Source organism: Microtus pennsylvanicus, chromosome 21 (assembly GCF_037038515.1).
Source record: "Microtus pennsylvanicus isolate mMicPen1 chromosome 21, mMicPen1.hap1, whole genome shotgun sequence".
Taxonomy (NCBI): domain Eukaryota; kingdom Metazoa; phylum Chordata; class Mammalia; order Rodentia; family Cricetidae; genus Microtus; species Microtus pennsylvanicus.
The window spans coordinates 23,161,293-23,188,777 of NC_134599.1; the positions used below are offsets into that span (position 1 = coordinate 23,161,293).

At 43.6% G+C, this 27,485-nt stretch overlaps 1 protein-coding gene across 3 annotated transcripts in view; it reads left to right on the forward strand.

Annotated features, from left to right (window-relative positions):
* The first annotated feature begins 474 nt into the window (after positions 1 to 474).
* Ttc27 (tetratricopeptide repeat domain 27) overlaps positions 475 to 27,485 on the forward strand; it is a 152,482-nt gene continuing 125,471 nt past the window's right edge. For all 3 annotated transcript variants that reach the window (XM_075955329.1, XM_075955328.1, XM_075955330.1), the window contains exons 1-6: positions 475 to 762; positions 1,136 to 1,313; positions 4,614 to 4,743; positions 13,943 to 14,083; positions 18,398 to 18,500; positions 27,101 to 27,265. In XM_075955329.1, coding sequence (XP_075811444.1) covers positions 663 to 762; positions 1,136 to 1,313; positions 4,614 to 4,743; positions 13,943 to 14,083; positions 18,398 to 18,500; positions 27,101 to 27,265 — 817 coding nt within the window. In that variant the 5' untranslated portion in view covers positions 475 to 662. The remainder of the gene's footprint in view (positions 763 to 1,135; positions 1,314 to 4,613; positions 4,744 to 13,942; positions 14,084 to 18,397; positions 18,501 to 27,100; positions 27,266 to 27,485) is intronic.

Here is a 27,485-nt window from a genome sequence, read left to right on the forward strand (position 1 = left end):
CCGGGCGATGGTGGCACACGCCTTTAATCCCAGCACTCGGGAGGCAGAGGCAGGCGGATCTCTGTGAGTTCGAGACCAGCCTGGTCTACAGAGCTAGTTCCAGGATAGGCTCCAAAACCACAGAGAAACCCTGTTTCGAAAAACCAAAAAAACAAAAAAAACAAAAAACAAAACAAAAGTTATGAAGCTGGGTTTGATGAGGAACCACCCTTTTACCCCAGCCCATTCTTTTTGGAAGGAAGGTTTTGTTGTATTAACCTCCAAGGACTTGGTTTTGCCTCAGATAGTTGAGTGTTTGCACGCAGAATTTGCTTTTAACCTCTATCTCCCCACCTAGAAACGCCCCCAGTCACTAGGACCAAGGCCGACGAAGCACTTCCACCCATTTCCAAGGCCCCCGCCGCCAGCTGCGATTATATCCTCTGCGCATGCTCACAACTGAGTCTCCGGTTGGTCGCCTAGGAGCGTGGGTATGTTTTCCCAGTATGCCCCGCGCTGCTATCATGGCTGCCCCCACGTACCTGTATTCTCACATGGGACGCTAGTCCTGCGGATGTCTTCACGGTACCTGTGGCCACTAGACGTCGGCGACGCTGGTCCTTTCTCCTTTCGCTTCCTCCTGCCCTGTGGGACCTTCGCGGAACCCCGTTTTGGGTATAGTGATGCCGGGAGGGATGTGGACGCCGGAGCTGGCGCTTCTGAGAGGCTTCTCCACGGAGGCGGAGAGGCTGTCCTGGAAGCAGGCGGGCATCTGTGGCTCAGGTGGGAGAGCGGCCCCCTCGGGGAGTTAGGTTCGCGCCAGAGCTGGGAGGGCAAGGGGTGGCAGCCCTGGATACAGAGGGGGTGTCAGGAGGGAGGAATTTTTGTTTGATGATCTGAGATCTGGTGATCTGGGAAAGTTCTGATGTGTAATTTAGGACTGACAGGTAAAGAGAATTCATCAGAAAAAAAAATTGCGGTTGTAAAATGTTGAGGCAAGTATGAAGTAGGGAATCATGAGAGAACCGGTGTGTTTGGATTGGCCTCCTGTGGGGAATATTGAACGTGGGACTTCAGCAAAGGAAACTTTATGTAATATATTATCATTTACACTTAAATTCTGTTGGTTTACCGGACCGATTTTCTTCTATTACAGATGTTGGCGTTTTCTTGGACTTGCTGTTAGAAGGGAGCTATGAGGGCATGTTCTTACATTCGGTGACCCAAAATATTTTAAATTCAACAACGGTGGCTGAAGAAAAGATTGACAGCTACCTGGAGAAACAGATAGTAAATTTCTTGGATTGCTCGACGGATTTGGAGGAAATTGAAAGGTAGAATTGTATTTGAAATTTTCTCAGAGAAACACACTTGCAGGGGGCTGGAGAGATGGTTCAGTGATAAAGAGCAGGTTTAGAAGACCCGGGTTCAATTCCCAGCAGCCACTTGGTGGCTCACAACTGTACAACTCCAATTCCAGGGGATCCAACACCTTCTTCTGACACCCATGTGCACCAAGCACACATGTAGTACACATATATACACCCAGGCAAATCACTCATATGCATCAAGTAAGTAAATTAACTTTTAATTAATTAATTCCTATTTTTTATTTTTTTAAAGATTTTATTTATTATGTATACAATGTTTTGCCTGCATGACAGAAGAGGGCTTCAGGTCTTATAATAGATGGTTGTGAGCTATCATGTGGTTACTGGGAATTGAACTCAGGATCTCTGGAAGAACAGCCAGTGTTCTTAACCTCTGAGCCATCTCTCTAGCCCCCCCAAATTTTGAATACTTTTATGGCACCTTGGCACCACCATAAGCCCTGCTATTTAGCAATTGGTAGACCTGGACTCAGGATATGCCAAGTAATGTAATGTAAGGTCTCTAGCTCAGAAGATCTTCCAGAATGAAAAATGACAGTGATGTAGGATCAAAATGAGTTTTGTATATGAGAATAACACATGCTTGGTAGTCACTGCAAAAATTCCCAAAGCTTAGGTTTGATAAGTCTTAGCTATCAGCTTGTTTCCTTTTTATGTTTCTTCTTGTTTTTTGTTTCACTATGTAGCCTTGTCCTAGAACTCACCTTGTAGACCAGGCTGGCCTCAAACTCACAGAGATCCACCTGCTTCTCTGCCTCCGAATGGCCAAGATGAAAGAGGCGCATGCTTTAAAGGGGGTGGCTCATTTTCTTTAATGTGTAGGCATAACTTGAGTCCTGCTGTTTCCAGGTTACTGAGAGATGCTGGCATTGTCATTTATTCTGTTTCAGATTGTTATCTCTGAAGAGGTTAGAGAACTGCATGTGTTAATCGTGGAACCCTCAGTTTACCTTTCTTCAGTTAGGATGCCTGCACACTGGTTAAATCTAAACCTTCTAGAGGCTGCTCTTTTACTGTCCCGTGTTTGTTAGCATGCTTCCTCTTCTCATCCATCCATGACATCTGTCCAGAATTTTTAACCAGCTCCAAAAGTCATACAGTTTCATTCTGCCCTGTTGTTTACAGAATAATTTCATACAGTCGTTTGAGGAATAAACCAATTACCTTGTTAGGTTGTGAAGATAAATAAGACAACATATATTCATAAATAGTTCACTGATGAGCGTTACTATTTATTTTTCTTTTCTTTTTCTTTCTTTTTCTTTTTTTTTTTTTTGATACAGGGTTTTGCTGTAGTTTTTAGAGCCCGTCCTGGAACTACCTCTTGTAGACCAGGCTGGCCTTGAACTCACAGAGATCCGCCTTCCGAGTGCTGGGATTAAAGGCGTCCGCCACCGTCTTCAGCTAGTATTTATTTTTCAAGCTAATACAATTCTGTTTCATTTTTTCTAATTTTCAATATTGTCACTCTTGATTTTCTTATTGTTGTTGTTTGTGACTATGTCTTGTATTACACATTTGTTCAGGGCTTGCAGTAACCTCCAGATTGGCCTCAAACACATAATCCTTTTGCCTTAGCTCCCCAAATTTGGGGATTGAAGGTATATACCGCCATGCCCAGGTCATTTTTGAGTCTTTTTTTTCCCCCTCTTCCTTCCCCTCCCCTCCCCCTCCTCCTCTTCCTCCTCCTCCTCTTTTGTCACTTGGGATTGAGTTTAGGGCTTCTCACTTACTGGGTACACATTCTAACATTGAATCGTATCTCTAACTCTTTTTTTATATTTTTTATTTTGAGGCAGGGTCTTACTAAGCTGTCCAGAGTGTCTTTGAACTTATGATCCTCTTGTGTCAGCCTCCTGAGTAGCTGGGATTGCAGGCTTCAGTACGAGGCCTGGCTTTGGTCTTGATTCTTATTTGCTGGCTGACGTGTTTGTACTATAGTAAAGTTAACCTTGTGGTACCCATTCACATCTCTCCTCTTCCTTCCCCAGCTCCACTTGCATACACACAAATGCACTGTTCACAGGCGGACCAGAATTGTAGTTTAAAAGATGCACTTTGTTTGACCTGTTTTAGGACACACTCTCCAGGAGAATATTTTGATGATGGGCATATTCTGTGTCTCATGTGGTCAGTATGGTAGCCACTTTTCATTCTGAGCCATTGAGTGCTTGAAATATGGAGTTTGTGCCTAGAGAATACAGTTTACATTTAAGTTAAATTAGATTTGCATTTATGTTAAATTTTAAAAAAGATTTATCTGTTTTTATTTTATATGTCTGGGTATTTTGCCCATACCAAAGCACACCATGTGCATGCAGTGCATGTGGAGGTCAGAAGAGGGCGGCAGATCCCCTGGAAATGGAGTTACAGACAGTTGTTAGCAGCCTTGTGTATGCTGGAAACATAACCAGTGTGCTCAACTGCTGTGCCATCTCTACAGCCCTAGGTTAAATTCAGTTTAAAACTGCATGTGGCTGGCTAATGGATTTATTAGATATTACAGATATAAATTGTACTATATTAGGGTAGTTTCAACTATTACTTGATGGTTTCTTTTTTTCTTTGTTTGTTTTTTTTCCAGACAGGGTTTAGCTGTGTAGCTCCTACTGCCCTAGAAATTACTCTGTAGACTAGGCTGGTTTCAAACTCAGAGAGATCTGCCTGTCTGCCTCCTGAGTGCTGGGATTAAAGCTGTGCACCACCACCACTTGGCCTAGTTTTTTTTTTCTTAATTAAATGGAAATTCAGTAACATACATGCAAGTGTATGGTGTTAGTAGTTGATATTTGTTCATTTTCTTTGCTGGTTAGTTTCTGTCAACTTGACACAAACCTAGATATATCTGAGAACAGGGACTCTTAATTGAGAAAACGCCTCCATAAGATTGGCCTAAGCAAGTCTGTAGGGCATTTTCTTGATTAATGATTGAAATAGAAGGGCGCAGGTCACCATGGCCACCCCTGGGTGGACAGCCCTGAATGGTATAGAAAGCAGGCTGAGGAAAGCCATGGAGAGCAGGCAAGTAAGCAGCATTCCTCCACAGCCTCTGCTTTAGTTCCTACCTTCGTGTTCCTGACTTAAGTTCCTCTTGATTGATCTCACTGATGGGGTGTGACCTGAGGAGTAAGCTGAAACCAGCCCTTCCCTCCCCAACTTGCTTTTGGTTAGGGCACTTTTTTTTTTTTTTTTAAATCACAGCGTAGAATCCCTAACTAAGACATTTACCATTCTTGTTTTTAGACAGCAGCTGGTATTCCTACTTGGTGTGAGCAGCCTGCAGCTTTTTGTTCAGAGTAACTGGACTGGGCCTCTTGTGGACTTGCACACTCAGGATTTCTTACCACCTGTTCTGTTTGAACAGTTTAGTGAGGTATGCTTCTTGGAAATGTCATATACAGTTTCTTTTTTTCTAAATGTGATTCTTTTCAAACAGGTGTTTGTAAATTGGAGTTAACAGTAAGTAGGAAATAGATGACTTTGTAGTTTGCACAAACTACTGAGAGAATGTTCATTGATCTTCTGACCCCCACATATATGCTATGGCATTTGCATTGATCTCATTCATACATATTGCACATTGTAACACATGTACATCACATGCATGCACATTTGCATGCATACCCACAAGGAACATGTCTCCATTGCACTCAGCACCTAGTTAATAGAGTACACATGATCATTGTCATAGAACAGAGCTTCTGATGGCTTTCCCTAGATCTTGATCCCTGTATTGATTTGGTGGTTATATGTGGTGGGGCCAGTGAGGTCCTCTCAGCTCTTTTCTTTTGGACTTGTAGCCTTCTCTATTTGCCGTTGAGTTCTACGAACAATTGTATCCTCTTTTCTATTTCAATTGTACTGGGAATTGAACCCATGGCTCAGCATGGTAGATACATACTCTACCACTGAGTTAAACTCCCATCTGATTTCAACAAGCCTGGGCATACTGCATTGGAAGCCCCCGTGTGCATCCCAGTAGTACCTTCTGACACCCACTTTGCTGGAGCACTTGAAACATTTCCTTGTTGATCATTCTGTGCTTTTCTTCATATTCATATTTTTTTAGGAAACGTGCTCTTTAGTGTTGCCTGGTTATGCCCATAAGTCAATGAATGTATAGATTATTTTTTTACTTCTCATATTTAGTGATATATTTGAAGTTATACTTTTTATTATTCTTGTTATTTTTGAAATTGAGACAGGCTCTCACTATGTAGCCATGGCTAGTCTGGAACTCATTATGTAGACCAGGCTGATCTTGAACTCATAGTGATTGTCCTGTCTATGCCTCCCAAGTGCTGGAGTTAAAGGTGTTGTCACTACAATTGGCCTTGTTATTTTTCTGAAAAAGAACTTTTTATATGTGTGTGTTTTTATATGTAAACAAGGCTGCACATGTGCATATGGAGATCAGAAGACAATCTTGGATGTTGGTGCTTGCCTCTCACCTGGTGTGGGACGGGATCTCGGGATCTTTTGTGGTTTGTGCTGTGTATCCCAGGTTAGCCTGGCCTTTGAATTTCCCAGAGTTCTCCTGTCTCCACTTCCCTCTCTGTTTTGAATACTGGAATTACAGATGTTTGCTACTGCACCCAGCTTTCCCATGGATTCTGGGGTCCAAACTCGGTTCCTCTGACTTGTTCTACAAGTACTTTACTTTTTTGTTGTTGTTGTTCAAGAACTGGTTTATTATTTTCAATTTCCCTGCTAAAAATGTTAAGTCTGATGCTACTGCTTGAAGTAGAAAGTATTTCCCAAGCCTGACCCCTGAGTTCCAGCCCTGAACCAACTCCAAGATTGTATATATATACACACAAACACACACACACACACACACACACACACACACACACACACACACACACAGAGAAAGGGAGTAATAGTAAATAAGAGTAAAAAGTACCAGGTGTTGAACCCAAGGCCCTGGGCATGGAAAGCAAACACTCTGTCACTGATCTATACCCTTAACCTCTTGGGAGGCATTTTTATAAGTAGTAGATAACCTCCGAGGCAAATACGTTGGCAATCAGACAGAATAAACCATAAAAACTCAAATCAGGCCAGCATCTCTGAAAAGGCTCCCCATAACTCTCTCTCCCTCACGCCTGCGTTTGGCTCTAGCAGACTGACCTCCAGTCTGGTTCCCCAACATTCCACGCACATTCACTCCTGAGTCCCTCTTCTGCTCTTGCTGTTCCTGCTGTCTGGAGCGCTCTCAGTCCCCTTAACACACATGATTCCAGCCTTTGCTTGAGGCCACTGCTTGAAGATGACTTTTGAAGTAACCTCCCTCTGCAGGTACTTTACTTGTTAAGTGGTCTTAGCTGGGTTGGAACTTTGATCTGGGGACCAGTGCTTCAGTATCTTTATTGCTGTTATTTGCCTGTGTTGATTTATACTTAAATATTTGCAAGTATGCTTTGTTATAGATAGTTACCAAAGCAAAGTTAATTTCCCCTGCTTTCATGTATGATTTTGTCATAGGTAGAGCTGTTTTCCATCCACTCATTGGTGCTAATCAGCCCCAAAGGGATAGTACTGTAAGCTATGTCAGATCAGGGGTCGCCTCTGACACTGGAAGGTCGCCCCTTCACACTGCAAGGCCATCCTTCACACTAGGAGCCATCCTTCACACTAGGATCCATCCTTCACACTAGGAGCCATCCTTCACACTGGGATCCATCCTTCACACTGCAAGGCCATCCTTCACACCGGGAGCCATCCTTCACACTAGGAGCCATCCTTCACACTAGGAGACATCCTTCACACTAGGAGCCATCCTTCACACTAGGAGCCCATCCTTCACACTAGGAGCCATCCTTCACACTAGGAGCCCATCCTTCACACTAGGAGCCATCCTTCACACTAGGATCCATCCTTCACACTAGGATCCATCCTTCACACTAGGATCCATCCTTCACACTAGGATCCATCCTTCACACTAGGAGCCATCCTTCACACTAGGAGCCATCCTTCACACTAGGAGCCATCCTTCACACTAGGAGCCATCCTTCACACTAGGAGCCATCCTTCACACTAGGAGCCATCCTTCACACTAGGAGCCATCCTTCACACTAGGAGACATCCTTCACACTAGGAGCCATCCTTCACACTAGGAGCCCATCCTTCACACTAGGAGCCATCCTTCACACTAGGAGCCCATCCTTCACACTAGGAGCCCATCCTTCACACTAGGAGCCATCCTTCACACTAGGATCCATCCTTCACACTAGGATCCATCCTTCACACTAGGATCCATCCTTCACACTAGGAGCCATCCTTCACACTAGGATCCATCCTTCACACTAGGAGCCATCCTTCACACTAGGATCCATCCTTCACACTAGGATCCATCCTTCACACTAGGAGCCCATCCTTCACACTAGGAGCCATCCTTCACACTAGGATCCATCCTTCACACTAGGAGCCATCCTTCACACCGGGAGCCATCCTTCACACTAGGAGCCCATCCTTCACACTAGGAGACATCCTTCACACTAGGAGCCATCCTTCACACTAGGAGCCCATCCTTCACACTAGGAGCCATCCTTCACACTAGGATCCATCCTTCACACTAGGAGCCATCCTTCACACTAGGATCCATCCTTCACACCGGGAGCCATCCTTCACACTAGGAGCCATCCTTCACACTAGGATCCATCCTTCACACTAGGAGCCATCCTTCACACTAGGAGCCATCCTTCACACTAGGAGCCATCCTTCACACCGGGAGCCATCCTTCACACTAGGAGCCATCCTTCACACTAGGAGCCATCCTTCACACTAGGAGCCCATCCTTCACACTAGGAGCCATCCTTCACACTAGGAGCCATCCTTCACACTAGGAGCCATCCTTCACACTGGGAGCCATCCTTCACACCGGGAGCCATCCTTCACACTAGGAGCCATCCTTCACACTAGGAGCCATCCTTCACACTAGGAGCCCATCCTTCACACTAGGAGCCATCCTTCACACTAGGAGCCATCCTTCACACTAGGATCCATCCTTCACACTAGGATCCATCCTTCACACCGGGAGCCATCCTTCACACTAGGAGCCATCCTTCACACTAGGAGCCATCCTTCACACTAGGATCCATCCTTCACACTAGGAGCCATCCTTCACACTAGGAGCCATCCTTCACACTAGGATCCATCCTTCACACTAGGATCCATCCTTCACACTAGGAGCCATCCTTCACACTAGGAGCCATCCTTCACACCGGGAGCCATCCTTCACACTAGGAGCCATCCTTCACACTAGGAGCCCATCCTTCACACTGGGAGCCATCCTTCACACTAGGATCCATCCTTCACACTAGGATCCATCCTTCACACTGGGATCCATCCTTCACACTGCAAGGCCATCCTTCATACCGGGAGCCATCCTTCACACTAGGAGCCATCCTTCACACTAGGAGCCCATCCTTCACACTAGGAGCCATCCTTCACACTAGGAGCCCATCCTTCACACTAGGAGCCATCCTTCACACTAGGAGCCCATCCTTCACACTAGGAGCCATCCTTCACACTAGGATCCATCCTTCACACTGCAAGGCCATCCTTCATACTAGGAGCCATCCTTCACACTAGGATCCATCCTTCACACCGGGAGCCATCCTTCACACTAGGAGCCATCCTTCACACTAGGATCCATCCTTCACACTAGGATCCATCCTTCACACTAGGATCCATCCTTCACACCGGGAGCCATCCTTCACACTAGGAGCCATCCTTCACACTAGGATCCATCCTTCACATTAGGATCCATCCTTCACACTAGGAGCCATCCTTCACACTAGGAGCCATCCTTCACACTAGGAGCCATCCTTCACACTAGGATCCATCCTTCACACCGGGAGCCATCCTTCACACTAGGATCCATCCTTCACACTAGGAGCCATCCTTCACACTAGGATCCATCCTTCACACTAGGAGCCATCCTTCACACTAGGATCCCATCCTTCACACTAGGAGCCATCCTTCACACTAGGAGCCCATCCTTCACACTAGGAGCCCATCCTTCACACTAGGATCCATCCTTCACACTAGGAGCCATCCTTCACACTAGGATCCATCCTTCACACTAGGAGCCATCCTTCACACTAGGATCCCATCCTTCACACTAGGAGCCATCCTTCACACTAGGAGCCCATCCTTCACACTAGGAGCCCATCCTTCACACTAGGAGCCATCCTTCACACTAGGAGCCATCCTTCACACTAGGAGCCATCCTTCACACTAGGAGCCCATCCTTCATACTAGGAGCCATCCTTCACACTAGGAGCCATCCTTCACACTAGGATCCATCCTTCACACTAGGAGCCATCCTTCACACTAGGATCCATCCTTCACACTAGGATCCATCCTTCACACTAGGAGCCATCCTTCACACTAGGATCCATCCTTCACACTAGGATCCATCCTTCACATTAGGATCCATCCTTCACACTAGGATCCATCCTTCACATTAGGATCCATCCTTCACACTAGGATCCATCCTTCACACTAGGAGCCATCCTTCACACTAGGATCCATCCTTCACACTAGGAACCATCCTGCACACCGGAAGGTTATTCCTAGCACTAGAAGGCTGTCCTTTGTACTTGAAGGTGTCCCTTTATAGTGGAAGGCCACCCCTCACATTGGGAGGTTGCCCTTCACAGGGGAGCTTGTCCTCATATAATCTGGCTATATAAGTTTGGCTCATACTTCCAGATGTTCCATTTCCTACACTGTGCTGATGAATGTATATTTTCTGTCTTTCTTGGGGAATTGTTTTTTTTTTCCCTTTACTTTGTCTTTTATTTATTTTTTTTGAAACAGGGTTTCTCCGTGTATTGCAAGCTGTCCTGGAACTCACTCTGTTAGACCAGGCTGGCCTTGAACTCACAGAGATCTGCCTACCTATGTCCCTGAGTGCTGGGATTAAAGGCATGCACCACCACTGCCTGGCTTGTTTTGTCTTTTTATTGAAACTATAAGTAATCCTTTTAAAAATGGGCTATTCCCCCCCTGCTCTTGAAGCATAGTTAGAATCCTGCCATGAAGCCTGTATTGTATACAGGGGTAAGAGCTATGGGCAGCACTTCTCACATTGTGATCCAGGGTAAAAGAGGACGAGAACTTACCTTTAACCTGGCCATTCATTCATTCATTCATTCACTGTATGTTATTTGTTAGTACCAACTCCTGAGAGTCGGTCATTTGGTGTGGGAAGTCCTTCTGTCTGTCTTTACTTTTATTGGTTAATGAATAAAGCTGTTTTGGCCAGTGGTTTAGCAGAATAGGGCAAGGTGGGAATTCCAAGCAGATAGAGGAGGAGAGAGTTGGTGGAATGAGTGAGAAGCCACGTAGCTGTCTGCAGGAGACAGACACTTCCCGGAGCCCACCAAAACTTTGCCAGTAGGCCCTGACCTTGTGGTGATATACAGATTAATGGAGATGGGTTAGTTTAGGATATAACAGCTAGCTAGAAATAAGCTTAAGCTATTTGTCAAATAGTATTGCAGATAATATAGTTTCTGCGTGATTATTTTGAGTCTGGGCAGCCGGGAACTAATGAACATCCTCCGTTAACAGGCATTGAATTGTAGGCCTGGGAATTGCTATCAAGACAATGATATCATGGCTGTATTGTCTAACTTTTGTTACTTTATTAAACTGCTTGCTTGTTATTTGTATGTAGGGGTTTTAGGTAGAAGACAGAGATAGAACAGAGCATACTTCTCATCTCAAAGTGAGTGGATGGTTCCCCTTAGAGGCCTGTCTTACATCTTCTTGCTCTTCACCAGAGTGACTTGGGCCTTGGGAAATATGTCCTGATAAGACATGAGCTCCAGTCTGATGTGAGGAGCACAGGTTAGCCACTTGAGTTCCTGTCTGATCTGAGGAGAACAGGTTAGCCACTTGAGCCTAGTCTGGTCTGAGGAGCATAGGTTAGCCACTGAGTTCCATTCTGATATGCAGAGCCCAGTCTAGCCTGAGGAGCACAGATTAGGCAGTTACTTTTTGAGTTGCTCTTCAATGATGTGGGATTCCCCCTCTGTATTATTAGTTAATAACTGTACCATTAGTTAATAAAGAAACTGGCTTAGCTTGATAGGGTAGAACAGAGATGGGAGGGGAAAACTAAACTGAATGCTGGGAGAAAGGAGGCAGAGTCCAAGAGAAGCCATGGAGCTGCCGCCCGAGACAGACATGCTGCAGCCTTGCTGATAGGCCATGAGCCTCATGGTAAAATATAATATAATGGAGATGGGTTAATTCTAGACATAAGAATTAGCCAGTAAGAAGCTAGAGCTAATGGGCCAAGCAGTAATTTAAATAATGTAGTTTCAGTGTGATTATTTTTGGAAGTCTGGGTAGTCAGGAAAACGAATGAGTGGCCTCTAACAACACTTCAGTTTATCCATCCATCCATCATCCATCCATCCATCCATCCATCCATCCATCCATCCATCCATCTATTGATCTATTTATTTATTTATGGCATGGATTTTGCTATGTTGCTTAGATTGGTGTTGATTCTGAACCTCTGGGCTCAAGCCACCTTTCTGCACCAGTCTCCTAGAGAGTGGGGACTACTTCATGCACCATCATGGCTGTCTTGACTTTTATGGATCTGTTTCCTCACTTTCTAAAATTTATATTCTTACTTATATTGTGTGTGCATCTTCTTCTTTGTATATGTTTGTATGTGCCTGTATGTGCACATCTTATCAAAACCCGAGGTTTACTTTGAATGCTTTCCTCTATTCTACCTTATCATTTTTTATTTTTTCAGTTTTTAATTTGTTTGTTTTATTTTATGTGTGTGTGTATGTGTGTGTGTGTGAGTGTTTTCCCTGCATGTATGCATGTGTAGTCTACACATGCTGAGTTGGGGGTCAAGAGGGGTTGAATTCCTTGGAACTGTAGCTGTAGATGGCTGTGAGACATGGTACGGATGCTGGGGATCCCCCAGGTCTTCTGCAGGAACAAGAGCGCCTAGCTTTTAGCTGCCAGCCATCCCTTTAGCCCTTCTCACCTATATTTTTGAGGCAGTCTTTCACTGAGAGCTCATTTTCTGGAGCCCATTGATTTGACTAAAATGACTGACCAGGAAGCTGATTGGGTCCTCCTGGCTCTGCATCCTCAGCATCGGATTACTTTCCACTAAACTGAAGGCTTATTTTTTTCCAAGGTGGGTGCTAGGATCTGAACTCAGGGCCTTATGTTTGTGCAGAAAGCACTTTACCCACTGAGCCTTCTCCACAACCCCACGCCTTCCTCTTTGGGGACCCTTCTATTAACTATAGCCTGTAGTCTGCCCACTGTTGGATGTGAACGACCTGGTTGTTAATTGTCATTGATGGAAATTAGGGAATAGATGTGCTGCATAATAACCTTTGCCATGAGTGAATTTTAACTGAATATACATATATAATACATATAGTACTTATATTTTAAATAAACAGTATACTCTTCACGTAGGGTAACTCCATGTTTTGAGACTGTCCTGACTGTACTGGAACCCACTATATGGACCAGCTTCAAAGTCAGAGATCTGCCTGCTTCTGCCTCCTGAGTGCTAGGAAGGGCGTGTGCTCTACACCTGGCACAGGATTACTTAAGAAGGGGTATCTTGAAGGACATGTGACGTAGTAATGCTCATCCATCGCTAGCATTTTCAGAGTTCCCCTTTCCTTCTGTTCTCTGTTGACACAGGGTCCTACTGTATTGCTTAGGCTTGACATCAGCCTTTGACCTTAAGATCTAACCATGCTTTTTTTCCTTTGACAATTATAAAAGAGGCCCTGTCCCTAACAACATGCATATACCTGTTTACGACTCTGGAGGCAGGGACTGGGAGAATGGAGCCGATAAATGCAATAGCTAACCTTATTCAGAGCATCAGACAGTTTATACTTTAAAGGTTAAGAAGAGTCATGTGAGTAATACATCCAATCACAAGGGCGAGCTGCACATGGTGAGCAAGTCACTTATGACTGAAACCTGTTTTCACATAGACATAGAAATAAACAACAGCCCGTTGTAATTAATAATAATCTGAAGCAAACTCACTCCCATCCGCTACAGAGTGGTATGAAAACACATTCCAAGAACAACTCTGTGTCTTAAAGAAACAGGTCACAAGATTCTTGTTTTCTTGAAGTTTTCTCACAAGTACTCAGAATTCTCCTCATATGAGTCCCTCCTTAGACCATGTTTGGACATACATGCATTTAAACTTCTGTACCCAAGTGATCCCCTTGCCTCAGCTTCTTGGGTATTTGGGATTATTGATGCACCCCATATACCCAGTCAATTAAAAACTTTCTTTAACATTTTTATTGGGTTCCTGTTTCTTTGAATATAGAGCATTTGTGTGGCTGTCTGACAGGGCAGGATGGGTTTGTAGGTCTCTAGTGACATTTATAAGGGTGTAGACATTTCTGGTGTCTATTACTGTGTAATTAATGAATGTTCTCATTTCTTAGCTGAATTAATGGAAACATCTGTGTATTATTACGACATGTAACAGTGAATATTTTGTTAAATTGTGTAACCTTGCACACCTTTTTCAGGTCAAAGGACTGGATGCTATTATTCTGGGCCTGCTCATTCTAGATGGTGAATCTGTCTACAGCCTGACCTCAAAGCCCATACTGCTGTTAATAGCACACATTATCCTAGTGAACGTCAGACATAAGTTAACAGCTCTCCAGGTAAGGCAAGGGAAGGCTCTGAGCATTCCACACAGGTCCCTTCTGTGCTTTTTAACGTCAGACTGATGCTGTCTGTGTCTCAGTAGATTTTGTTTTCTGTATCTTCTTTGAGAGACTTAGAAGTCTCATGAAAGTAAAAAAAAATATTTTCTTGTGAGATAAATCTTGTATAAGATCAGTGTGTATGGAGCCTCTTTAGTAGGAGAGAGTGTGCGTGTGCGTGTTTTCATTCTTTGAATTTTAAGTAAAGCTTCTAAAGTTCATTCATGGTCTGTTACAGATTTGAGCTAATGATAGCCAATAGCAGTGGGAATGGAAGGGATCTGAATTACTGGCTTCTGGTTTCTTTCTTCCCCCCCGTACCCCGCCACCCCAGACAAGGTTTCTCTGTAGCTTTGGAGCCTGTCCTGAAACTAGCTCATGTAGACCAGGCTGACCTCGAACTCAGAGATTCGCCTGAGTGCTGGGATTCAAGGTGTGTGTCACCACTGGCCGGCAGGCCTCTGGTTTCTTTGTGTTGAATGTAGTAGAGCTATCTGTTGTGTGGCTTCTTCGGGTCGTACACACCAGTGAGGAGGAGCAATCATGCAGGAAGTTGGTAGGTAGTCGTATACACAGTCAGGAGGAGCAATCATGCAGGAAGTTGGTAGGTAGTCGTATACACAGTGAGGAGAAGCAATCATGCAGGAAGTTGGTAGGCACTAGGAATGTCACGCTGGAAGTCAAAGGTCTCAGGTTTAGGTGGAGGTTAGCTGTGGAGCATGTAGTCTGCATGGTGACTGCTTAGCTCTAATGTGTGGAAGTTTGAGAGCAGCTGCAGTCTGTCAACAGATGGGTTGAGTTGTGTTCCAATAAAGCATTATTTGTGACTGGGCGTGGTGGTGTACACCTTTAATCTCAGCACTCAGGATGCAGAGGTAGAGACAGGTGGACCTCTGAGTTGGAGGCCAGCCTGGTCTACAGAGTGAGTTTCAGGACAGCAAGGGCTACACAGAGAAACCTTGTTTTGAAAAACCAAAAATCAAAAACAAGCAAATTCCTCTTTTTCCATTTATGGATATTTTGCCTGGCTTCATGCTGTACCACTTGAAGCTGCAGCAATCTAGAAGCTCCGTGTATTTATTATGTGCAGCTGAAAAGGAGGCGGGGCTGTTGCACACAGTTGAACAAGGAAACTGTTCAACTAATACTGGTAGGAGCAGTCTCTGTAGGGAAAGCAACCTTCAGGCTGTAAACGTGGGTATGGGTGGAGGTGTGGGAGCTGGGGGAAAGTTGCCATGGACATTTTCTGCACATTGTGTCAACATCCTCACACAGACTAGGGAAGCCATTTCCCTGAGCCTCACCTGGGGAAGGCTTGCCAATTTCCACAGGTCTAAGGCATTGGTGTTCCTGCCATGGCTATGGCCTTGTCAAACAATACACATTCCCTCAGGATTCTACACGCTCCCTATGTGAGTGTGTACTGCATGCATGCTGGGTACCTGCAGAGGCCAGAAGAGGGTGTCAGATCTGGAACTGGACTTACAGATGCCTCTTAGCTACCATATGGGTGCTGGGAATCGAACTCAGGTCCTCCAGAAGAGCAGCTAGTTCTCTTCTTAATCTTGGAGCCATCTCTCCAGCCCTTCCCCCACTTTTTAGTGGCATGATGAATATTTACAATACCCTCTCTTTTTATAGACTTTGTTTTTAATTATGTGTTTGTGTCTCTGTGTGGGTCATGCAGGTGAGTACACATGCCAGAGGAGGCCAGAGGTCTGAGTCCCTTTGCCGTATTTGTGGATCTGTGTGTCATACCCACTCTCCCCTCTTCCCACCCTGTCTGCTCAGTCTCTAGACGGGAATTAATAGCATGTACCTGCTGAGTAAGTCTCAGCTTTGACATCAGGCCACAGTTCTCTCGTCTCTCCCCAGCTGTGTGACCTGAGGCCAGGTGTTCTCTCTAGCTGACAGTTGCCTAGCCTGGTGAGACTCTAGGATCAGTGCCCAGCACTGGGGGAAGAAAAGAGGAAAGCTCAAACAGAATGAGTTCCTTTTTGACTGTTTTACTGAGCCTGCCATGGAGGTTTTTGACTAGCGCATCTTCTCAGTCTGTGTTGACTGGTCAGTGCCTTAACAGGAGGCAAGGCTGTCGGTTTCCGTTTTTCAGCACCTCAGTTTTTCTGCTGTGTACTTCTTAGCAAGTGAAACAGGCGTTTGCATTTCCCAGTAGAGCGGAAGGGAAAGCGCCTGATGGGCTCTGCACTTCTGCCTGTCACAGACCCTCACTTCAGGGTTAAAATCATAGAACCCATCTTAACGAGCTCAGCGCCTTAGGTCATGTGTTTTCTTAACAGCTCAGTCCTTTTGATTGGAGGCAGCTGAATTCCCTTGTCTGGAAAGGGAAAGAGCAAGCTGCCAGGCCTGACTCATCGTCCTGATGGCAGATAAGGGAGAGAGTGTAGACTGACTTCACTAGGCTCAGTGACTGGAAAGAGGAAAGTAAGGCAGCGCCTCAGAGAATTCCTCTAAAGTAAACTGATTTGAACTTCCTTCCTCTTAGATAATACCGCTTTCCTTTTCTGGACTGAAAAGCAGCGTTAGTAGTGTAAAAGTCAGAAATTCACGTGTGACTTCAATTATACTCGTTGCGTGTAGCTGATCGGAAGGGGACCCTCCCCCTTGTCTGTGGTATTAAGGATTGAATCGAGCGCCTGGGCCGTGCTGGACAAGTGTTCTTGCTGTTGATCCTCCAGCCCTCTCTCCAAGCTTTGATCCTTCTGTTTCAGTGTTCCAAGTTCAGACCTGCTACACCAGGTCTGGGAGAAAGGCACTCCTGAATCAAATGAGATATTACATTCAAGTAAAAGATGCTTTTGATAATTCAGCATGATCTGTTAGTAACTATTGCTACTGAAAAATAAAAGTTAGTTTCTTACACAGTCATGTAATATAATTCAGGGTAGCAATTATTTCTTTTTTTTGAGATGAGATCGCAAGGTAGCTAAGGCTAACTACCTTAACTACCTGGTTGAGATTGTAATTCTCCTGCTTCTGCTTCCTGAGTGCTGAGCTTGTGGGTATGAACCATTTGCCTGCCTCACTTATTTTAGGTGGCCCAGTATATACTCAGACTTTTTTTTTATTGGTATTTATTGAGCTCTACATTTTTCTCTGTTCCCCTCCCTATACTTAGACATTTTAATAACCCTTTTAAAATATGTATTATGGCTTACACAGATACACTAATAGAGACATGAATACATAGAGAAGAATATCTATGTTAGTAATCTTTGTTATGGCCTTTTCTAGAGGAAGACAGGATTGAGACAGAAAAGAGAGACTCTGTGTGTGTGTGTGTGTGTGTGTGTGTGTGTGTGTGTGTGTGTAGAGGGTGTAGAGGCCAGGGGTCAATGTTAGGTGTCTTCCTTCATTGCTCTACATTTAATTTTTGTTTTGTTTTTGCTTTTGAGACAGGGTCTCTTTATATAGCCTTGGCTGTCATGGAACTCACCATGTAGATCAGGCTGGCCGTGAACTCTAGAGATTCATTTGTCTCCACTCCACAGTGTTGAGGGTGCAGATGTGTACTGTTTATACCACCTTATTACAGCTTCTTGTTCTGTTTCTTCTTCTTTCCTGTTCGTCTGTCCATCTGTCCATCCATCCATCCACCCATTTATCTAATCCATCGTGTGTGTGTGTGTGTGTGTGTGTGTGTGTGTGTGTACCTGTGTGATTCATGGAGTCCAGAGGAGAATGTCACTTCTTCTTGTACTGCCTCATTCCCTCAAGATGGCTGCACTGACTCTGAAGCGCTGTCTCTGCTAGGCCCACTGGTGAGTTCCTGAGATACTCTCTGTCTGATCATAGTCAGGTGTGGTGTTTTTATGTGGGTGATGGTGATTTGAACTCTTGGTCCTTATGTCTGTGCAGGTATTGCTCTTACCTGCTGAGTCTTCTCCCTGGTTCTTGTCTCTCTTGATAAGGATGTATTGATAAACAAGAGGAAGCATGAGTGAATTAAAGGAAACCCTGATCTGTGCTCAGTTCGTACGTCAGTTGAGTTGTTTTCCCTTGGGTTGTGAAGGGAATGGAGCGCCATGGCAGAGCAGGGCGCTTGGCGTAGGGAGGTGGTGTGTCTGAAGCGACGTCAGAAAGTAGGAATGGAGACAGGGCAGCAGCTTTTGATCCTGGCGAGAGCATAGCATGCATGATTAAGCTTATCTAGGAATGAGTCTCAAGAGTGTGAAAATAATCCAAGAACTAGTCTCAGTGCAGTGTTTTTCCTAAGCATCTCTTAATTTCAGCTTCGATGGTGCTTTTTTCTAGAGCTTGCCTTGGTGGACTCTGAGATATGTGAATATTCACCAACAGTTGCTTGAGGAGCGTTCGCCTCAGCTTTTCGCTCTTGCTGAAAACTGTATTGATCAAGGTATGTAGCATATTTTTAAAATATTTATCTATTACTGTTGTACACATGTGCAAATATTTATGCATGTGAAGGTCAGAGGACAACTTTGGAGTACACATTTTCTGTTTTGTTTTGAGATATGGTTTCTCTGTGTAGCTCTGACTGTCCTGGAACTTGCTTTGTAGACCAGGCGACCTCGAACTCACAGAGATCCTCCTGCCTTTGCTTCCTGAGCGCTGGGTTTAAGAGGCACACCACCACTGTCTGGCTTGGCATAGACGCTTTCATTCCACCTCTTGTGGAATCTGCGAGTCAAGCTCAGGTTGCCAGGCTGCCATGGTGAACACCTTTACTTGCTCAGCCGTGTTCCTGGTTGGTTGTTTTTGAGACAGGTTTTGCTGTGTAGACCTAGCTGGGCTAGAATTCACTGTGTAATCCTCGTCTGGCTCCAAACTCATAATCTTCCTGCTTCAGCCTGTGTTATAGATGCTGTCTGCTGTGCCCAGCTTAGAAGACTTTTGTTTGATACAAATATGTACCTACCCCATTCTAATTTTTTGTCTGAGATGTTTCATTTGAATCTATTCTTTGACTTATTTTTGTGGCTTCTTGTATGAAGTTGTTTCTTTTTCTTCTGGATGGGTACTCACGAATTACTAGGTGTCTGAGTGCTGAATCCCTTCTTTTTGTTTTCTCCGGTATTGACGACCAAGCCCAGGGCCTTGCACATGTAGGTGGTGCTTTGCTTCATAACAGCATCTCTTTCTCACCGTTTTTGTCTTTTGAATTTTCAAAAACAAGGTCATGCCAGGTAGTGGTGGTGCATGCCTTTAATCTTAGTACTTGGGAGGCAGAGGCAGGTGGATCTCTGTGAGTTCGAGGCCAGCCTGGTCCACAGACAGTTCTGTCTATCTTACTTTCACTGCTTCTCTATGGCCGGCTGGTGTCTGCCTGGCTTCTTGCCCTCCTTCTTGTCTCGTTCTTTTCTCTCTCCAGCTTAGATTTCTCTTATTTATTCTCTCTGCCTAACAGCTAGCTATTTGCTCTGCAACTTTTTATTAGATCAATCAGGTGCCATAGGCAGGCAAAGTGAAACAAATGCAACACATTTTTTTTATAATTAAACAAATGCAGCATAAACAAAAGTAACATACAAGACAGCTATAGTAATATTCTGTATCATAAGCAAATGCAGCACATCTTTGCATAGTTAAAATAGTATTCCACAACATGGTCTTGGGTAATCAACATTCCTTACTTGATCTAATGGCTTGACATAGACATTGTAGCTATGTCTAAATTGTTCTGTAATATTTCAGAAGTTATTTTATTTAAAAGATATTTTATTTTGGGATCTGACCCAACCAGTTACAGCTGAAATACCATGTTCAATGTCCTGAGGAAGATATTATATTTGAAATATTGCCCTTGAAGGATCATTAAAAATTGGCGATAGTTTTTTCAGCTCGTGAGACATAAGCAAAGGGTTTTGTGAACAGCTAAGATTGTCTTACTCTTGTCCAGGAATGTTATGTTAGTGAAATAGAGCCTATTGTAGCGACAGCTTCAATTCGCTGGGCCTATCACATTTATGAAAGGAGTTGGTTAGAATTTTGAAAAACGAGTTCCTCAGCTCAGCATGGGGCATTCTTTGGGATGTTGTATTAAATGGAACCATAGTTTCTTAGAGACCATTTATGGGCCCACAACTGTTTTTGGCTCAGATACTGAAAATGCATTGCATGCAGGGCGTGAGGTGGAATATTGCAATTTGAAGATGAACTCATGAAGTCACTGCCTAAGAAGAAACAGGTGAAAATGTTTTGTGAGCAAGTTCTAGAGTGTCTTCTCCCAGCAGCTGTGTGACCCTAGGTTAGATTGTTCTCACAGCCAAAGACTGATGTATTCAGTGATTAAATTTTTTTTGATAATTTGGAATGAATGTTATTAAATATATATCATTTTAGTACAGCATTAAAAAATCTCATGGGAAAAGATTTTGGTTTTAGCTCATGTTTTATTTGTACTGGTTGACATTTTGTCCAGAAGGTCATGGATATGAATTTCCAGAGAACTTGCATAGTATTAAAATAATAAATGTCTGTCTATTGGATCATCTTGCTCCTCTTTTATTTAAGCCTGAGTCTTCCAGAGTTGAAATCTTTTTTTTCACAGTTGTCTCAGTGTATCTCTAACTGCTTCTTGAATCTTGTTAGTTCTTCCCCAAGGGTTTCATATTTTTCTTCCTTTCCGTTTCTGCACCAATTAGCCTTGTCTGAAATCTTTGTTTTGGAAAGACCCTGTAGAGATCATCTTGTGCAGCTAACTCATTGGAGAGAGTCAAGAACGATGGCCTGGGCTTCCCAGCTTCAAGCCTCTCTCTGTTCCCAACTGCTTTTCTCCAGGAAATTTCCGGTTCGTATTTTGGTAACCAGTAATGTACAACTAATGTTTCTCTCTGCATGTTACACCAAGTACAGCTCCGAGTTCTTAGCTATGTTAATTAGTGTCTTTCTTATAACTCTGTGAGGTGGAGCTGAGGGTCATTGAGCAGTGGGTATAATGTAAGTGGATTTAAAAAGAATTAAAGGTGGCTTCTTGTATTGTAGTTCAGATGGCCTCAAGCTTACTGTGTAGATCAGGCTGGCCCAGAACTCTGTGTGATCCTCTTGTTTCAGCCTTCTGAGTGCTGTATTTATGCTCAAAGCACCATGCCCTGCACTCAGAGCCTCTGCAGGCCAGCGTTCTATCTTAACTCCCGAGCTGTATCTCCAAACCTAAAAAAGACCTGTTTTAATGATTGTTGTGTTAGGTACTGTGGATACCTGTGAACTCAGCAAGTTAGGGTCTGAAATACTGGTGGGGCAACAAGGGCAATAAAGAGTAAAGAAAACACAAGCCAGAGGATGTGATTAGCTTGAACTTATGATGTCAGAAGTTTTATCCAGTAGTCGATAATAGGATGAAATCTTGAAGCTCAAGTAGGTGGCAGACTTAAATCAGGAGGGCAGTGTGTGTACCAAGGGCCACAGACTTGAAGCATTGTTGTGGGGTTGGCAGTGCCAGTATTTAGAATGGCTAGAGCAGGATGAAGGTGTCAGGTGAAGGGGTTGAGCAGAGAGGTGGGAGCTAGAATTTGGGAACATTGGGTTTCTGGCTTGTTAGGATTGCCTTCAGAAGGCCTTATTCAGACTAAGTGTATTTTTGAGCACTAGCTATGATGGGTTCCAAGTTACTGCTATTTAATGCTTTTTACTCTTACTGTTAGGTAACACTTTTTAAGTTTTCACTTACAGTCTTTGTCCCCTCTGGACACAGTTTCTCTTGTGTCACCCTGGTTGGTCTTGAACTCCTGAGTAGTTGGAACTATAGATATGCTCGTGACTTGCGAATCCCTTGACTGTTTACTTATAGTATTGTAATATGTGAATAGTTCATTCACCTAGTCCTCTGTTGATAGACATGAAGCCTTTGGACTCCTTCCCTTCTTTTACTGCCAAATTTTGATCAATAGACGGTAGACTTTAGTGATGGAGGCAGGACCTGATTTCCATAAGTAGCAAATCATCAAATTTGCACCTGTTACTTGTTCCGCCCTTTGGTGTCGTCTGGAAGTTTAGTTCCATCTTCTCAATCATATAAAATTTTGCTGCCAGGTAAAGTCAGGTCATCCCCCTTCCCCCCACAGTAAGTTGCAAAGTCCACTTGTTTTTAGAGTTTTTTGGAAGTGCTACAGCTAGATTTTAGAGTTATGGTAGAATCAGGTAAAGATTGTCTAGCGGGGTTGGAGATGTAGCTTAGTTGGTCGAGTGCTTGCCCAGCATCTGTCTAGTCCCCGGCACATCATAAGCCTGTAGTTCCAGCATTTGAGAGGTGGAGGAGGGAAGATTGGGAGTCGAAAGAGTTCAGGATCATTCTTAACTATACGAAGAGTTTGAACTCCAGGAGATTCTGTCTTTTTGTGTGTGGATGATGGGATAGACTTCATAGATAGCTGGTTTGCCACGGGTGCAGAAACGGGTACATTGGCAAACCATAAAGGCTCCGAGACCTGAGAGAGTGTAATTGGCCTGAGGGTCCAAAGGAAAGTCTTTGTGCTAAGCAGAGGAGGTCTGGTGGGCAGTGGAAGTCCAGCACTGTGCAGGACAGGACGGGGCAGCTTGGGGAGCTGTCTTCATCATAAGGTAAATCTATTTGCCATAGGTAAAATCACAAGTGGTGTGGGAAGTCTTTCTGTATATATGTTGTTTTTATTGGTTAATGATTAAAGAAGCTGTTTCTGCCAGTGGCTAGCTGAATAGATCTAGGCAGGGAAAACAAAACTGAATGCTGGGAGAAAGAAAGTGCAGTCAGAGAGAGAAGCCATGTAGCCCTGCCGGAGACAGATGCTGGAACTTTACCCTGTAAGCCACAGCCTTGTGGTGATACATACATTAATGGAGATGGGTTAATTTAAGATATGAATTAGCCAGAAATATGCTTAAGCTATTGGTCAAACAGTATTGCAAATAATATGGTTTCTGTGTGATTATTTCGGGACTGAGCAGCTGGGAACAAACTAACAGGCCTCCGCCAACACCCAAGTGAGAGTCTTAAAGGTTTTGCCAGTGGTAGGCCTGGTCAGTATGGTTGGTCATGCCTGCTAGCAGTTGTGTGATAGCAATGTGCTGGTTGTAGAAGTTATATAATATTTTACTTCCATTGGTTTTGTATGTTCTCAGTGAGGTAGACTCTGGTTGACTTCTGATTAGGTCATGAGTTGTTGTGTGGGTCCTCATTTTGCAGTTAGGAATATTTCTTTTTTTCTTTTAATTTTTTTAAAAAAATATTCACTTATTCATATGTAAATGTCCGTACCATGCCATGTATGAAGGATTTATCTAATTATTCTTTTTAAAAAAGATTTATTTATTTAACATACATTGGGATTTTGCTCATGTATGTCTATGTGAGGGTGTCAGATCCCCTGGAACTGAATTTACAGACAGTTATGAGCTGCCATGTGGGTGCTGAGAATTGAACCTGGGTTCCCTGGAAGAGCAGCCAGTGTTCTTACCCACTAAGCCATCGCTCTGGCTCCTATCTAATTATTTTTTACCAATAAGGCCTCAGGACCACCTCTCTTATACTCTCTCTCTCTCTCTCTCTCTCTCTCTCTCTCTCTCTCTCTCTCTAGTTCCTCAATCCCAAAGGGCTGAGACCTTTCTAAGCCCTGCCCTATTACTTCCTGTGACTGTCTATCTGTCCTCAGTCCTCCAAAACCTCAGTGGTAATTTTGGCCAGCTAGTAGCTAGCTCTGCCCTCTGATTCAAGACAAACTTTATTGATAGTCTTGGGAGCATCAAAATGTGACCAAAAGAGCACACAACACATGCTATGTGGAGGCCAGAGGACAACATGAGATAGTCAGTTGGGTCATCAGGTTGACGGTCAGGCTTGGTGGCAAGTGCCTTTACCCTGAGTCATCTCAGCTGGTCTGGATATATTTCAAATGTTCTTTCCTGTGTACTGTTTCTCAATCACATGTCAGTGCCGAGCAGAGCACATCTGTAGATGTTTTGTTGTATTTCTTCATGCTTTCATGTGTGAGACTCGGCTTCTGTGGGAAGGGAATGGTACCTGCCTTTGGGAACACATCACTTCCCTACCTCTGCTCTTTACTCTGGGAAGTCTTCCACATTTTCAGGAACTTAACTACCATCACACCCTTTCCCCTTTGAATAGTTTTACTTATTTATTTCTCCCTTCCATCTTTTGCTTTGCACCAGTAGTTTTAAATAGTCCCATGCCTGAGCCCCCTTGAAAGCTGTTGCTGAAAGAAGCTGCCTCCCACTGCCTAGGCCTGCAGTGGGGGTCATGGTCTCCCACCCTTTTCCTTTTGACTGGGGCAAGGACGACGGTGGTGACAATGACAGTGTTTTCTCTTTTTTCCTGTAGTGTGTGTGTATAGGGGGAGTAAAACTCAAAAGTCAAATCGCTTAGCAGTTACTCCACTTGAACAAAGGTATCGTGGTGATGAATTCCCTTTCCAGCCCTCCTCTGGAACCAGAGGTTGGACAGGGTTTGGGGCAGTGCCATTAGGCAGCCTTCCTGCTATCTTCTTGTACGCATTGCTGGACCTGGGGAGGCAGCTGGCCCAGTTCCCCCCTCTTCATTGCGTAGATCATCTTTTGTGTTTCTGTGGCTCTGTATCACACTCTGTGACATTCTGTGGTCACGATCACACTTGCTTTTCACTTGTCTTCCTAGAGGTTTATTGGAATCTGATTCTGTCTCCCTTTCTGGAAAACTCTCAGCGGTTATCTCTTCACCTATTTTTGAGGCACCGTCTTCTCTTCCTTAATCTTCAGACATGTCGTATATCCTATGTGCGTCCTCACCAGACCTTAGTTTCTTTTGTTGTTGTTTCTCTTTGTTTTCCTAAATTATATTCTGCAGAAGTTCTTTTGGATCTGGCTTCCATTTCTCTGCCCTGTCCATTTAATTTTGAAATTTAAGAAAATTCTACTCTTTTGATCAGTTCCTTGTTTTGCTTCTCTGGCTAATATTTTTTTGCATGTGTATGTGAGTGTGGTGTGTGTATATCTGCATGATTGCATGTGCATGCACATGGAGACATCAGGTTGATGTTGTGTGTTTTGGGGTATCCCAGGTGCGCCCAGAACTCACAAATTTGGCATGTAGCTTGCCAGCTTGCTCCTGGAATGCAGTTCTACTTTCCCTATACTGGGATTCCAGGTTGCTTGGGACCACCCATGTCTGGCTCATTTCTGTAATTTCTTGTTTGTATTTTCTAACTTTTTGTTTCTTTCATTTCTTGAAGCCCATTAAACATTTCAGGTATGTGGTAATCTGTGTCACTCACTAATTGTGCTAGCGTCACCAGAGGTCTAACAGTAATGGCTAGACACTCGGGAGTGATGGGAGAAGAAAGTTAAAGAAAAGAGAGCAGTCAGGATGATGTGGTCCAGCCTCTCCAGGTCTGGTTTGCATGAATGAAATGTCCCGATGCCCGCATGCTGTCCTGAGGTACTTAACATACTGGCCTTAGCTCACTCTGGAGAATCTCTCGGGAGGGCTGGCACTAAGTGAAGGATACACTGTTCTGGCTTTTCAGACCCACTTTAATTTTAGCTGCAGCAAGACAAAGGCAGATCTTGTTCCTTAGCTGTAAAGACTGTGACAGGCACATCTCTAGCTGATGAAATAGCCTGGGTTCCTGTCGCGCCTCCTCTGTGCCTTGTCCTTCCACCTATGCCTGCTCTTTTCTCCTATACGGTCAGGAGAAGCTTGGATTCCAGTCCTGGCTTTGCTGTGTAACAGCCGAGGTGACCAGTCTGTCAGTGAGCTGTCTGAGCTGTGTTTTGTTTTTCTTTGTGGTGCTGGGAACTGGACTTAGGGTCCCACTGCTAGAGAGGCACCCTGCCCAGGAGGTCTGTTGAGTGCTCCGTGTTGTACTGATTTAAGTGGAGATAGCATCCTCCTCAAAGGCAGCATTGTGAGAACTTACACACTCACTGAAAGTACCCAGTGCTAAGAGGAATAGCTGTTTAGTAAGTGTGATCTCTCTCTCAGCTTGAGAAACTCATCTCCAGTGGTAGGATGCTTGAAGCATACTTCCCACCCTTTTGTTTCATTCATTCTTATAGACTGCTTTGTCAAAAACTGACGAAGCCATTACTAAAAATAGCTTAAAGACCTTGTCAAGGATGTTGTAGAAGAGAATACTCTTCTGGGGTATCAGTTGGATGAACATCCTGCTATATGAGCAATCGTAAACCCTGGTGTGTGTAACAGTATTATATTCTTTAGTATATATAATTATTTTTGATGATCATTTTATCTCAGATGCTTTGTTGTTAGATTATTATCCTTCCTTTATTTTAAAATTTAAAAAAATTGCATTACATTAATTAATAGTTTGCATGTCTATATGTGTGTGTATGTGTGTGTGTGTGTATGTGCGTGTGTGTGTGTGATGTATGTGCAGGAGCCTATTTATATTCATTTTCACATACATACATGTTTCTTAAGGAAGAAAGTCTATATTTTCTATGAAATGAAAATCATTTCCCTTAACCACTCTCCCTTTCTCTAGATTTTTCATGGTGTTGAATGTACAGGTTTGGTTTGGCACTTTTTTTTTTCTCCTTCCCAGAACTTTTTATTTTGTTAGAAATAAATATTTTAGCATCGAATAGAAATGTGGTATTAAGTAGAAATATTAGTAGTTTGCATCAAGCGGAGATTTGTACTTCCTTTGCCAGTGGCTTCTACAAAACAGTTTTTACATGGTTTGGCACTTTGTATCAGCATCTTATGTTTCTATGTTTCTGGCCATGTTTTTATAGGATGGTTAAGACAGGCACTGGGAGGATCAGTGCTGCGAATGGCATCTCCTAGGACTGAGTATGTGGGTGCAGAAGGCAATATAAAGTCTTAGCTGCGTTTTTGGAGCATATAAGTGCTTAGAGAATGCTGGCTGTTAGCTGCTGTTGTATTTGTGTTCTTTTATGTGTTTAATGTTCTTCAAAATTTTAACTTAAACTATGTGTACTTTAATATTTTGGGACTCTGTTTTACTCATCTTAATTTTTAATGTTTCATGTTTTGTCTCACAGTGATGAAACTAGAGAATTTATTTGAAGGTGATTCAGGTCGACTTTTAGCTATTCAATTCCATCTGGAAAGTGCATATGTATTTTTATATTATTATGAATATAAAGAAGCAAAAGACCGATTCAGTACTGCTAAAGACATGAGCAAGTTACAGATTAATCTGACAGGTAAGACTTCACTTTTCATGGGTAATTGAATGTATGTATGTATGCTAGTATGAATTGAATGTGTGTATGTTGGCAGTTTGTAGTGCATTTTGGCTTTTGATTTTTTTTTGTTCTTTTTTTGTCCTTTTGGTTGTGAGGCATAGTCTTTATTGGCTGAGCCATCTCTCCATTCTTCTTGATTATTATTATTATGTAGATTTTATGTAGATTCCAGATTTTC